General features: G+C 48.4%; 1 protein-coding gene across 7 annotated transcripts in view; it reads left to right on the top strand.

The window, feature by feature from the left end:
* Positions 1-13,828, top strand: part of GAB3 (GRB2 associated binding protein 3) — a 92,965-nt gene extending 79,137 nt beyond the window's left edge. For 6 of the 7 annotated variants that reach the window (XM_059385066.1, XM_059385070.1, XM_059385064.1 and 3 more), the window contains 2 exons: positions 8,689-8,802; positions 9,742-13,828. In XM_059385066.1, coding sequence (XP_059241049.1) covers positions 8,689-8,802; positions 9,742-9,858 — 231 coding nt within the window. In that variant the 3' untranslated portion in view covers positions 9,859-13,828. Of the gene's footprint in view, positions 1-8,688; positions 8,803-9,741 lie in introns of those variants that run through there. The other variant, XR_009401272.1, reaches the window with a different exon arrangement.
* The last annotated feature ends 524 nt before the right edge of the window (positions 13,829-14,352 follow it).

Raw genomic sequence — 14,352 nt, forward strand, 5'->3', positions numbered from 1 at the left:
GCTGGAACTTCCAATACTTTGTTGAGTAGAAATTGCAGAAGCGGGCCACCTTGCCTTGTTCCTGATCTTGAGGGCCTTTTACAGATTCTGTGTGGGCATCTGTTGGCATTCGCTAAGTTTTCATTTCACTAGAGCAGTGGTTCTCTACCGGGGGTTGATTTCGCCCCCTAAGGGATACTTGGCAATGTCTGGAGACGTTTTCGGTTGCCAGAAGCTCGCCCAGGGGCATGTGGTTCAGGGGGTTTGCTACACGCCCTCCAGTGCAGAGGACAACTCCCCACGACAAAGAATGATCTGACCCCAAAAGTCAAGAATGCCGTTGTTGAAGCCTCCTCCTCTAGGATAAGGACCTAGAAGTGAGATTGGTGGATCATCAGCTGGGTTTAACGGGGTCATCTGTTGTAGGTTTGACTCTGAGAGGTACTGCCCAAGCCTTGCTGTCATGGTCATGGCCACACAAGCTGTCAGCTGTTTGTGAGAGTGCCAGCCACGCCTCGGGAGTGTCCTTGGTCCACAGATTTCTTGTTTGTTTTTAACCTAGACCTTCTAATGTGTAGGTAGTGGTATTTCATTGTCGTTTTAACACCTATTTCCCTAACAGCAAATGGGGTCAGACTTAATTTTGTGTGTCTGTCAGGCATTTGTGTGTCTTCTTTGGTGGACTATCTATCTGTTGGAACCTTTTGCCTGAGTTTCAGTTGTGCTGTTTGTTTTCTTACACTGGGTTTTGAGAGCTCTTTACGTATTCTGAGTACGACTCACCCAATGGGTATGTGACTGGCACAGATTTTCTTTTGCATCTGGAACTTGCCTTTTCATTCTCTTCTTTCTTTTGCAGAGCAAAGGTTTTTAATTTGGTTAAGCCAGATTTATTTGGTTTTACTCAAATACCAGTAGAGTCAACATACAGTGCAGTACCAGTTTTTGGTGTGCAATGTATTGACTCGGGACATCCGCACAGCACCTGCCGCTGGTCACCACAAGTGCCCTCCTTCATGCCCATCGCCTATTTACCCCTTCCCTCCCCCCACCTCTCCTGTGGTGACCATCAGTGTGTTTTCTGGAGTTAAGAGTGTTTCTAGGCTTACCTCTTTTTGTTTTTTCCTTTGCTCATCTGTTTCATTTCTTAAATTCCACATATGAGTAAAATCGTGTGCTGTTTATCTTTCTCTGACTGGCTTATTTCACTTAGCATGATTCTCTCTAGCTCCATCCATGTTGTAAATGGCAAGGGTTCATTCTTTTTTGATAGCCAAATAATATTCCATGGGGGTGTGGGTGTGTGCGTGTGCGCACACTACATCTTTATTCATTCGTCAGTCCATGGACACTTGGGCTGCTGCTGTCTTGTGGCCATTGTGACAACAATGCTCTCAATGTGGGGTGCTTGGATCCCTTTGACTTAGTGTTTTCATCTTTTCTGGGGAAATACTCAGCCGTGCAATTACTGGATCCTAGAGTAGTTCTGTGTTTAGCTTTTCGAGGATCCTCCACACTGTTTTCCAGAGTGGTTGCACCAGTTTGCCTTCCCACCAACAGTGTACAAGGGCTCCCTTTTCTCCACATCCTGGCCAACACTTGTTGTTCACTGTGGATTTTTTTTTTTTAAATAGTCTCTGCACCCAGTGTGAGGTTTGAACTTACAACCCTGAGATCAAGAGTCACATGCTCTGCTGACCGATGTAGCCAGGCCTCCCTGTCTTGTGTTGTTGAGTGTAGCCATGCTGACTGGTGTGAAGTGGCATCTCATTGTGGTTTTGGTCTGCATCTCCCTGATGATTGGTGACGATGAGCATCTTTTCATGTGTCTGTTGGCCATCTGGATATCTTCTTTGGAGAAATGTCTGTTATGTCTTCTGCCTGTTTTTTAATTGTATTATTTTTTGGGGGGGTGTTGAGACATATAAGAAATTCTTTACGTATTTTGCAAATACCTTCTTCTATTCAGTAGGTTGCCTTTTAAGTTTGTTGATTGTTTCCTACACTGTGAAGAAACGTTTTATTTTGATGTAGTCCCAATAGTTTATTTTTGTTTTTAATTCCCTTGCCTCAGGAGGCATATCTGGGAAAACATTGCTATGGCCAGTGACAGAGACATTATTGCCTATTGATTGAGCACAATTCATTGAGTTTCTTCTTCTTTTTTTTAGAGATTTATTTATTTATTTATTTATTTGACAGAGAGAGAGAGAGAGAGAGATGACAAGCAGGCAGAGAGGCAGGCAGAGAGAGAGGGAAGCAGGCTGTCCACTGAGCATAGAGCCCGATGTGGGGCTCGATCCCAGGACCCGGGGATCATGATCTGAGCCAAAGGCAGACGCTTAACTGACTGAGCCTCCCAGGTGCCCCCACCTTTGCCTTTCAATGTAAATTTTGGAATAACTTTTCATTATCTAACAAAATATCCTGATGTGATTTTGACTGGAATCATGTGAATGCTATGAATAAATTTGAGGAGAACTGACACTTACTCTAAGCTGATCTTCTAATTCATGAACGTAGTGTGTCTCCATTTATTCAGATTTTCTTTCTTTCCTTAGAATGTTATAATTTTAATGTATAGATGTTATCATGTTTTATTAGACTTCTACCTGTATATTTCACCTTTTGGAGCTATTGTAAATGTCATTTCTTTCATTTCAGCTCTCAGTTGTCCCTTGACAGTATATACAAATATGATCGTTTGGGGTGTGTTGGCCTTGTATCCTGCAACTTTGCCAAATTCCCTTATTAGATATGGGAGGTTTGTTTTCTTTACATTCCCTGGGGTTTTCTGTTTACATGATCATCCCGTCTGTAAATACAGCGTTTTATTCCTTCCTTTTCCGTCTCTGTGCTCCTTCATTCTTTCATTTGCTTTCTCACCAGCCTGAAGACTTGAGTGCAGTGTTGAGTACACTGAGCAAGTCTCTTTGTTTCCCTTTCACTCAGTCTCACGATTGAGTATTCATTGATATGGTCGTTTTGTTTTCTTCTTTAGACTGTAAATATTGTGGACTATCTTGGTTTATTTATCCTGCTTTATTTTTAATAATATCCTGGTTTATTTTTGAATATCAAGTCAGTCATGAACTCCCCAAATAAAATCCATTTGGTCATGGTGTAGTATTCGTTTTATGTATTGCTGGATTTGATTTGCTAACATTTTGTTGAGGATACTGTATCCATGGTCACAATGGGTATCGATCTGAGGGTTTTTCATAGTGTCTTTGCCTTGGTTTGTTATCAAGGTAATATTGGGACCCTCAGGAAGTGTTCTCTCCTCCTCTATTTTCTGGAACAGATTATGTAGAATTAGTGTTATTTATTCTTTAAATTTTTTGGCAAATTTATCAGTGAAACATGTGGGTGACTTCAATTTCTTTAATAGTTGAAGGACCATTAACATGATCTATGAAATCTTGGGTAAATTTTGGTTACTTGTCAGAAGCTTTATACTTGTACATTTCATAATTAGGTCTGCAGTGCACCTGGAATTAACTTCTGTGTATGATTGCAGGTGGGAATCAAATTTCATTTTCCCTCGATATGTTTCTCTAATTGATCTATCACCATTTATTTTAAATTACTATGATTTGCCACTTCTGCAGCACCATCTTTGCCATAAATCAAGCCTTCTTCTGGTCTCTCAGATCTGTTCCATCGGTCTACCTGTCTGTCTTGGACACTAGCACACCGTGCTGGTTACTGCAGCTTGATAAGTCTTGCTATCAAGGAAAGTAAGTCCTGCTTGTTGATCTTCCTCAAGTTTTCTTTGGCTATTTTTGGTCCTCTCTTTTCCCATACAGTTTTAGAAACAATTCCTCAGATTCTACCAAAAATGAAATAATACTGTTCTTTGCAGGAAGAGGGGTCAAAATTATTTAATCCAACATGAGAAATAGAACTTGGTGGGCTCATTTGCTAGAGCATGCTCTAGACCTTGGGTTTGTGAGTTTGAGCCCCACATAAGGCATAAAGATTACCTAAAAATACAATCTTAAAAAACAAGGAAGTGGAGCTACATTTGTTCTACTTTTTTTAATTGGATAGGACACTTCTGTAGAAAAGCTACCATTAAAACTACATACCACCACATAAAATGTCTTAAAATGGTAGAGAATATATTTTTTAAAAACAAAACTCAACTGACAAAAAAGGAAGGGGAATCTCTGGGATCAAAAAATGCCAAGGAATTACAAATCCTGAGAATTGATACAAATTACAAACAATAGAATCAAATACAGAAGTAAGCTATTATTGGAAATAACTCGATTTTGAATATAAAATAATTATGTTTGATATATTTAAAGAAATAAGATGAGTTGAAAGTTAGACTAACAACATGCCAGTAAAATATGACCAGGGGCACCTGGGTGGCTGGTCATCGGGCATCTGCCTTCAGCTCAGGTCATGATCCCGGCATCCTGGGATTGAGCCCCATGCCCCCTTTTTTAAAAAATGACCAGGCAAATTAGAAAAGACCATTTAGAACAAATAGAAACAAAAATTGGGATGAAATTAGAAACTCGGTCGCGGCGCCTGGGTGGCTCAGTCTGTTAAGCCTCTGCCTTCTGTGCAGGTTGTGATCTCAGGGTTCCTGTATTGAGCTGGGCATTGGCTCCTTGCTCTGCGGGGAGTGTGCTGCTCCCTCTGCCGTTCCCACTGCTTGCATTCTCTCTCTCTGTCAGAGAGAGAGAATTTTTTAAATATTTTAAATCTTTTTAAATATTTTTAAAAAGAAAAGACTAAAATTGAACACAATTAATCAAGAGAAAGCAATGGATACAAATAAACAATATTAAAAATATAAAGGAGGTAATAATTGCAAATATGCCAGAGATTGATGACATAAAAGAATATTATGAATTTGACAACTTTGGTGAAAATAGGCAAATTATCCCAAAATATCCCAAAACATGTTCGAGTAGAAATAGGAACCTGAGTGATCTCAGTAGGGACAACTGCAAAGGGTCATGAGCCCCAAACGACTATGCAGACACTTTCTACCAAACGGAAGAGAGCATTACAATCTTACACAAATGCCTCCAGGGAATGAAAAAAAATTACCCCCCTTAAATTTTATAAGGCTAAAGTAACATGATACAAATAGCAATAACATAGGTATAAAATTACAGACCAATTTTACTCACTGACGTAAGTTAAAATATCCTAAAAAAGTATATTTCCAATCAAATTTTGTACACAAATGTTCATAGCAGCACTTTTTCTGACAGAGAGCACAAGTAGGCACAGTGGCAGGCAGAGGCAGAGGGAGAAGCAGACTCTCCCCTGAGCAGGAAGCCCGACATGGGGCTCAAGCTCAGAACTCTGGGATCATGACCTGAACCAAAGGCAGTTGCTCAACGTACTGAGCCACCCAGGCGCCCCAGCAGCGCTTTCTTAAGAGCCCAAAAGTGAAAATAGCCCAAATGTTCATCAGTTGTTGACTCAGTAAATAAAACGTGGTCTAGCCACCCAATGGAACGTTATACAGTCGTACAATGAAACAACACTAGTGAATCTTGGAAACAGTATGCTGAGTAAAAGAAGCCAGTTATCTCAAAAGACACGTACTATATGACTGCACTGGTAGGAAATATCTGGAATAGCAAGTCTGTAGAGACAGAAAATAGATTAGTGGTGGTTGCCTAGAGCTTGGGGAGATGGTGAGACTGTGGATGACAGCTAAGGGGTGCAGATTTCTTTTGGGGTGATGAAAATGTCCTAAAATTGACTGAGACAGTGATTGCACAAATATGGACACGTGCATTGTCAACTTTAAATGGGAGTATTGTGTGGTCTAGAATTATGGCTCGATGAAGTTGTCAGAAAAGAAGCCCTACAGAAAATTTTAGCAAAATAAATCCAGCACTATGAAAAGCTGAGAATATACGCAAACAAGTTGGATTTATCCCAGGTATACAAAGTGGATTTAACATTCCAGAATCTGTTCATGGACATCTCCGTAAAGATGGCAGATCCACCCCAGGCTTCTGTTTTCCGTCCATCCCAAAAGAGCCTCTAAAATTTCAGTACAGGGATTTGGTGAAGGCATAAACCTATCATAAGGGTATAAAGAATTGGAGAAGATAATAGTAGTGACATTGGAAACTGGAAAGCAGATGGGTGTGTGCTAAATGACTTATCAGACCTAAGAAAGTTAAATCCTAAATATGCGGGGGGGTCAGGGAGAGGCAGAAAATACTATAGAGTACCTAAAAGGTTCAGGAATTGTCCATGGTGCATGGTTCTGGAACTAGGGCTGAAGGGAAAGGAAAAGAAGGGCTATAGTAGTCCAAAGCCCGCCTAAGCAGCAGGTAAATCTTGCAGTGCCTCTCCCTCACTGCGTGGAGGTGGGCCACTAGGACCTCCCGTCTCTACAGAGAAGTTGAAGTGTAGTCTCTAGAGAGAATAAAACAAGGGCTCTCTGAACTGGCGGGGAGAGACATTAGACCCATTTGACCAAGAATACTAAATACTAAGCACGAGGTGATTAGGTAAATACGAGAACCACTCCCAAAACTTTTCCCTAGCCCCTCTTTTCCATAGTGTTGACAATCAGACCTCTGCAACCGAGTCCTGGAGATTGGAAGATAGTGCTGTGGGCTATTTGCGCAGCCCAAGGAAGACCGAGGTCCTGACACTGAGGGTTTACCAAGAATAACATCCAGTAGGATCACCCTGCAGTGAACCCCACAGTGGACAAGCACCACCAATGTACTCAAAGCTTCCAGTCGACTTTTGGGATTTTGACTCTTACATACAAGTGGACAGCCAATGTCCTCATCAGACCTTTCAGGAAAGCTCTGGCACGAAGGGTAGAGACCAAAACAGATCAGAGGAAACAAAAACTATGCCAGAAGGGGAAATGTTTTTTTATAATCTCTTACTACCTTTTTTTTTTTTAAGTTTTAATTTTAATTCCAGTTAGTTAACATACAGTGCTATATTTGTTTCTGGAGTACCATGTAGTGAGCCAGGCTTCCCTATTTTCCTTGTGACAAGGGCCCTCCGCAGTATTCTCTGAGAGATGAGCTGTAACGACTCTGAATTAATGGACTTAATAAAGTCCGTCAAGCATGTTAATATATTAAAGGAGAAAGATGATGTGATTATTTCATTAGATGCAGAGCAAGTATTTGATAGAACTCAACATCTGTTCACATACGAGAACGCAACACGTGACTAGAGTTTGCGTCGCAGAAGGCAGGGTGGCTATCCCTGTGGGGTAAAAACACCACCATAGGTTAAAATCAGCTCAGGCTAGCTTATTACTTAAATGTGAAGGGCAAGAGTTTATCATTCTAGGAGAAAATATAGGGCAACAAGTTATGACTTCACCATAGGAAGAGTTCCTTAAAATAAAAAAATAAAAAAAAAAAGCCACCCGGGAAAATATTACATTAAAAGTGGGAATGACTCTTCATTTAGAAGATACTATAGGGGCACCTGGGGGGCTCAGTTGGTGAAGCATCTGCCTTCGGCTCAGGTCATGATCCCAGAGTCCTGGAATCGAGTTCCGTGTCGGGCTCCCCGATGGGTCGGGGGTCTGCTTCTCCCTCTGCCTCTGTGGCTCCCCTTGCTTATCCTCCTCCTGTCTGTCTCTGTCAAATAAATGGATAAAATCTCTTTTGAAAAAGGAGAGAGAATGCCATTAAAAGAAAGAACAACTGTAGACCAAGGAACAGTCGCTGTCCAGGATATGTGAGGAAGTACTAAGGGAAATTAGAAAAGAAAGCAGGGACTTCCATATAAAACTCAGCAAAACAAAAGCAAACCTGAACAGACAATTCACAGCAGAGAGAAAAATCGATGGTCCTTGAACATATGAAAAGGTGACCAATTAAGTGTCGAGGGCACGGAAGAGCAGAGCACAGGAAGATGCCATTTCCCCCAAATGAGGGAAACTAGAAACGCTGATCTTCCCGCGCGGGTTAGGGTAAAGGATGGAGAGCGGAAAGCTCAGAACCTCCCGCCGAGTGTGTCGCGATGGTAATGTCACCTACCCCATCCGGGGGGCCAGGCCTGCCGTTCCCGGACCCACAGCCTAGAAACTCCTCGGGGGATGGCTGTGCCTCAGCAGTGGCGAGTCTGGGGCAACATGGGGAGTCCCCCAAAATACGTACTATGTGTTTGCATTGATAAAAGTTGAAAACAGGCAAAATTGAGGTGTGTGTTGTAAGGGTACTTCCATGCTGTCAAAACTATATTCAAAAACAGTGGTCAGTACCAAGGTCAACACAGTGCTTAGTCTCTTGTGAGGAAAAGGAGGTCACAGAAGAGAAACGGGGGCTTCTGCGGCTGAGTGTTGAGAGCATGGGTGTGTCGCCCATGTCACACTGCTAGCGTTGTGTAAAGTGTCTTTGAGTGCATTGGCGGCACCTTTACTGTAACTTGAGTAAATGTGATCGGTCTTTTGCAGATGGGTCTCTGAGGTGCCCTTGGCCTGTCCTATTCTTACAACAGTTTTCTTCTTGAGGGAGGTTTTGGCCGGCTGTCTCCATGGTGGGTGACAGAATGGCTTGGCATGAAAGCTGGACGGTCCACATTGTGTCTCATGCCAGCTGTCACTCAGACGGGGGCCGCTCCGGGTGGCTGTATCAGCCGCGCTGTGGGGGGCTGGGGCGCAGGTGCAGACTCGCCTCAGTTCCCTCGGGCAGCCTGGCCCGACGCCCTTAACCTGAGTCCTGTGCTGTTGGTTTCTAGAATCACAGAGCGGCGCACTCGCTGAGCGGCGGCACCCTGACGTGGGCAAGGAAATCCAGCCTGGATTACCTGGCTCTGGACTTCAACTCAGCGTCGCCGGCGCCCGCCCAGCAGGTAGGCGCACCCGGGGCCGAGGGCGGCCCGCGGATGCCCTTCCCTTCCGAGCTCCCCGGGGCGTTGGCCGTGAGTCTTCTCGGAAGGTCCCAGGAAGCATCTGCTTGGGCAGGAGGCATGGCGGTGGTTTGGCTAGACCCTGGGGGGTGGCAAGACTCTCCGGTGGCAACGGGACCCGTCGGCAAAGGGCCTCAGGTGGCCGGTTTCAGCCGCCAACGCAGTACCGCGGTGTGTACAGCGCGGCTCGGAACTGTCACGCCTCTGTCGAGGCCCGTCGTGAGGGGGAGTTAGCGCCGCAGGGACATGAAGGAACGGAAGCCGCGCCTTGCGATATGCATCGTTTGATGAGAAAAGCAGTTTAACTGAGCAGCACATGCAGGGAAACAAATCTGGAAGATCTCCCTTTTGTCAAATGAACTCCCGCTTCTCCTTAACCTTCAGTTTCGTTCCCAAAGCCAGAACTGGGTTAGGGTTAGGGTTAGGGTTAGGGTTAGGGTTAGGGTTAGGGTTAGGGTTAGGTTAAAGCCGGTCAGAAGGGGGAGACCAGCAAGTACAGAAGAGCACCGCAGTCGGTGCTGGCAGGCCCTGCAGTCACTGCAGACGGACAAGCCCCACACCTTAGTGGCTCATGGTGGCAAAGGCCTCTGTCGCTGTCGCTCACAGCCCGGGCCATCTTCCATACAGGGCCCAGGAGAAGCCGCCGCCGGCTGGGGCTCATGCTGGGTGTCGTGCGCATCGGGTTAGCCCATGTCGACAGTGCTCAGCGTGGGGTGGACAGAGCCGGCCGGCCGCAGCGAGGTCCCCGAAGTCCAGGAGCAGTGGCATGTCAGGACCCCCAAGTGCACTAGATCGGGGCGCCGTGATCTACGCCAGAGGCCTGATGTTTGCCCAATTTGTTTTCAGTGCACATAATGAAAATCTTTCTGTTCCCCCCTCCAGAAGCTCCTCGTCTCGGAAGAACACAAGGTTGACTACGTGCAGGTAGACGAGCGGAAGACCCAGGCCCTCCGGAGCACAAGGCAGGAGTGGACCGACGAGCGGCAGTCCAAAGCGTGAGGCGCAGGCCGGGCCGCAAGTGGGCGAGCCTGCGCGGAGCTGCTTTGCCAGAATTGCAGCGATGGGCGAAGCCAGTCAAGAGCCAGAGAGAAGCTGTGATTGCCGTGAGCTTGCCAAGAAGCTTTGGGAGAGAGGATGGATTTGTACCCACTGAAGGGGGACAAGGGGGTTGTCTTCCCAGCACCCACGCCCATCCCTGCCGATCCCGGCAGGGGCCTTCCCTGGCCACGCTGGCCCATGGCCTCTGGGATGCTTGCAGTTGGCTCCACTGATATAAGAGGCAGCGATGGAAGATTCCAGAGCCGTGAACTATAATGCAGAGAACTCCATTCAGGCAGGGTAGGAACGATCAAAAACAAGGCTTCAGAGTGTGTTTTCTGCAGAGTTTGGTTCAGAATCTCTTTGGCGGAGCACTTGGAGGGGAGATCAGAGCCATTACTGGCACCAGACGGGATGACTTAACCCTCAGGTTTGAAAACTCTGACCCCTCTTCTGTGCTTCCCGTCCAGCCTCTGAAGACCTGGTTGGGGGGATGAAACCCAGAGGTGGTGGCAGCATCTAACCCTCACAGATAAATCATTCCTGACCCCAAGAAAGGCAATTCGAATGATGGGGGCAGTCAGCCCCGGGCCCCAGGGGGAGCACGTCAGACGCCACTGGCTGGCTGGCTCTGCCATGGCTGCTGGCCTTTCTGGGAACGTCTTCACACGTATCATCTCACCTCTTTCCTAAAACACCTCAGAAGCCAGGCTTGGCAGAGACTGTTGCCCCCACTGCAAAGGCAAGAGAACAGAACCAGAAGAAGGAACTCTGCCTCCGGTCCCTCATGGAGCGAGGCGTACAACAGAGTTGGCCAGGCCGCACGTCGTAGGCTCACGCCACTGCCTCTGAGGACAGTGATGAAGCCTACGCATTCGGTCACCCTCGGAGACTGAGGAACATGTGCAGACACAAGATGAGACATCATCGCTTCTCCCTTTCCTGTGACTTTGAGCAGGTGCTTTCTGACGTGAATGGCGTGCGTGTCCAGGCCGGTTTTCTCTGTGTGGTGTTTAGATGGGAAGCTCCTGTTCGAAATACCTCTTTGACAGTCACTGTGAAATCCGTTCTTCAATCACGTGGCACCCTTGCAGTGTGTTTCCCGTGAGCTGGCTAATGCTGACAGAATTGTTTGTCCCCCCGGGAAGGCACGAATCATCCCTGGCTGTCCCGCGCCAGACTCAAGCTTTTGAGCGATAGGTAGTTATGACCAGAAAACAAACACAGCACAACACAGCAGAAGACAATGAGTTCCATTCTCAAATTTCCCGATGAATTTTCCCTTCTGTTTTAGTGATGACTCAGTCCGGAAACCAAACGGTTCCAGTTTGTCGTGAGGGCATCATGTCACCCCTTCCTTGGTGGGGTGCTGGGGCCCAGGGGACCCAGATGAAAGTCTCAGTCAGGCATGGGGTTTGACGTAACGGCCCTTGATTCTTCTGAGCACCTGCCGCCAGAAGACAAATTGAGTGACCGGGAATTAAGCAGATCCGGGGCCACCCTTCTTCGTGGCGTGGTGTCTCGTGGGACCATGGACTGGCTAAGCAGGCAGGTAGATGATAGTCAGGGCCGGTCGGAGCTTGTAGGCTTTGCTGTAGGGGTTCGGGGTTCACAGTGTCCCAAAGGTGAAGTAAATGCCAGTCTGGGCCTTTCAGACTGTTCGAGTACTTGACGTTCAAAGCAGAGGACCTGGTCACCTCATTTCCTTCCCGGCGGAAAGTGGGGAGAAATTCTTGGCCAGTTTAAATGATATAAGGGCCCCTTAATGAACCTGGACAGAGAAATGAGAGGGCCCCTGTTCCCCGCAGCCACTGCCGCATCCCAACACACAGGCCAGAGCCGGGAAGGAGCAATCTTCGTCCCGGTGTGACTTGCAGGGAGTCACAGGGCCTCGGACCGGAAGGCAGGGCTGTTGGTTCTCCTTGATGGTACCTGCCTTGTGCGGGCACCCAGGTTCAGAGTCTCGGTTACCTGACCGAGGCCAGTACAGACAAACTCTACACCCGGGTGCCAGGAATCGCCCAGTCTGGAGATCAGAGAAGAGAACAGCTGCACCAGGTCCACCATGAAACAGCATCCGACCGAGTGCCGCGCAGAGCTCCTGCCTGCAGAGTGTCCCCTGGAAGCCGCGGCTGCACAGAGCAGTACCCGCTCGGGTAGCGTGACCTGTTTGGGAGCTATTCGTTTGGGATTCCTGAAGAAGATGACTTCACCCTCCTTTCCAGGGCGCACAAGACCGCGCCACTCTTCAACAAGGCCGCTGCTGCATGGTACCCCGAAAGCGTGCGGGCTCGGGGCCACGCAGGGCTGACAGCAGTGGCCGCTCCCGGGAGAGGCACCGGAGGTCACAGTGATGCTGCCAGATCCGGCCTTCCTGCGGAGGGGGATGCATGTGCCGTGGGGCTCTGAATCTGACCAGGGCAAGGTCTGGGGCTTTTTTAAAAATGGCAATGGTCTTGGATGGCATTCCGAGTCCAGGCGACATGCGTGTGAGTCAGGTGCCGGGACGCCATCCCGGAAGCCAGCAGGACATTGTGGCCCTTGATCCCACATTGTTTTCTTCATCGTTCCTTTCTGCTTTATTTTCTTCCATCTTGTTGCGTTAGGAAGCTCCTCCAGGTCAGGGGTCGTGTAGGGCAGGGCATCCGGCCTGCAAGTCCCTAAGGCCACAAGGTCAGGCACCTCAGGGTCCAGCTTTCCATGGGGCGGGTGGGGCTCCAAGGCCCAGGGCCATCCTGGAATGTCCCAGTCCCTCTTTGGTCCCTCTTCGCTGGAGCCAGGAGAGGCAGGACTGTGGCTTCGGATCAGGGCCAGACAGAAGGCTCCTGTCAGCCCTCCTGGTCTCTGTTAATACCACAATCATGCCGATGTGTAAAGATTCCTTGTTTTTTAATGTTTCATTTCTAGCATTAATAAAAGTCACATAAGGGGGAATCATACCCCAGTTGTCCCTCACTTGCTGGAAGTGATGACGTTAGATGCAAACGCGGACTGCGAGCACTTGAGCACTGCCTCGGCTCAGCCGAACCACACTGACCCCGATAACACATGTAACAAGACCTTCGTCATTACTGACCTTAAAAAGCGACAGCCCCAGCTTGCCTCTCCCCAACCCAAGTCTCTCGTGCCACCAGCCCCTCTCCGCCGCCGAGGCTCCCAGCTGCTCTGACGGCCAGGTCAGTGGCATCTCCAAGCCACGAAGCGAGGCAGGGACAGCCAAAGTGGTGGGGGCTCAGGTTTGGGGCGACAGGCCAAAGGCAGAGAGGAGAAAAAGCCACACGATTATTTGCCCCTGAGAAGTATGAGGCTGACCTCATGACTGCTTTTGCCCAGCACATCCCAGCCCAAGCCCCTGGCCCAGAGAAGAGCAGCTTGGCCCACAGAGCTGACCTGGGGAGCGGGGGCCAAGAACCCTAACCTCAAGGGTATTTGAACGCCAGGCCCCTTGTGCTCTGGCCCCTTTACCAGACACCCACCTCAGTTTCTAGCTTCCTAATTCTCCTGTATTTCTCTTGACCTTACGTTGCATTTAGTGTTATCATTTCCCTACTTGGTGCCATGTGGTTTAGAAACTTGGATTTTATTTTCTGCACCCGAGGGAGGGTGGATTTGGTGCAGGCTGGACCGGGGGGCCAAGGGGCGAGAAGGCAGAGCTGAGCCGCAGACCCTCCCCCACCGCATGCACAGCACTTCACTGACGAGACAGGGGACACTGGAAGGCCTCGGCGACGCGAGGCCCTTCTCAATTGAGGGTGCGCAGTCACTGGAGAGAGATCCATGTGCACGGTGAGGAACCCTGCCCCCACTTTGCCATCTTCTACAACCCTTGGTTCCCGGCAGAGCTCAGTGGAAAAGGCAGAACAGCCGTGAGATCAGCCACCACAGTTGCTCTGGTCTTTGGCTTGTGGTCAAGACCTCTGTTTTAGTGGAATGTCACTTTCATGAGACTTTGCCTTCCCTTGTTTGAGAGAGAGAGCACGGGAGTGGGGGGAGGGGCGGGGAGAGGGAATCTCAAGCAGATTCTGCACTGAGTGTGGAGCCAGACTCGGGACTAGGTCCCACGACCCTGAGACTATGACCTGAGCTGACCCCGAGAGCTTGACGCTCACCTGACTGAGCCCCCCCCCCCCCCCCCCCCCCGGGGGGATAATTATTGATTGAAAAGGGACAGAAGAGAAGTGTGGTCTCTCAAGGGGGACCCTGTCCACTTGCTGGCTGTCATGCCGCACCTGCCTGGGGTTTCCCCTCTGCGGAGCCCCTTTCCGGCTGTTCCCAGAGCTGCATTACTGGTAAGAGCAGAGCAGGAAGGGCTGCAGAGTGGACTGTCCTGCTCAACCCCCTGAGAGGGACAGCATCCAAAACCTCAGTTCCTTTACTTCATGTTGGGACAAACTTTAAGTAGGAATTCTACCCCCCAGAGTTCCCCCAGTGGGATCTGACTGAATTTTCCCGGCC

This window comes from Mustela nigripes, chromosome X, assembly GCF_022355385.1.
Source record: "Mustela nigripes isolate SB6536 chromosome X, MUSNIG.SB6536, whole genome shotgun sequence".
Taxonomy (NCBI): Eukaryota; Metazoa; Chordata; class Mammalia; order Carnivora; family Mustelidae; genus Mustela; species Mustela nigripes.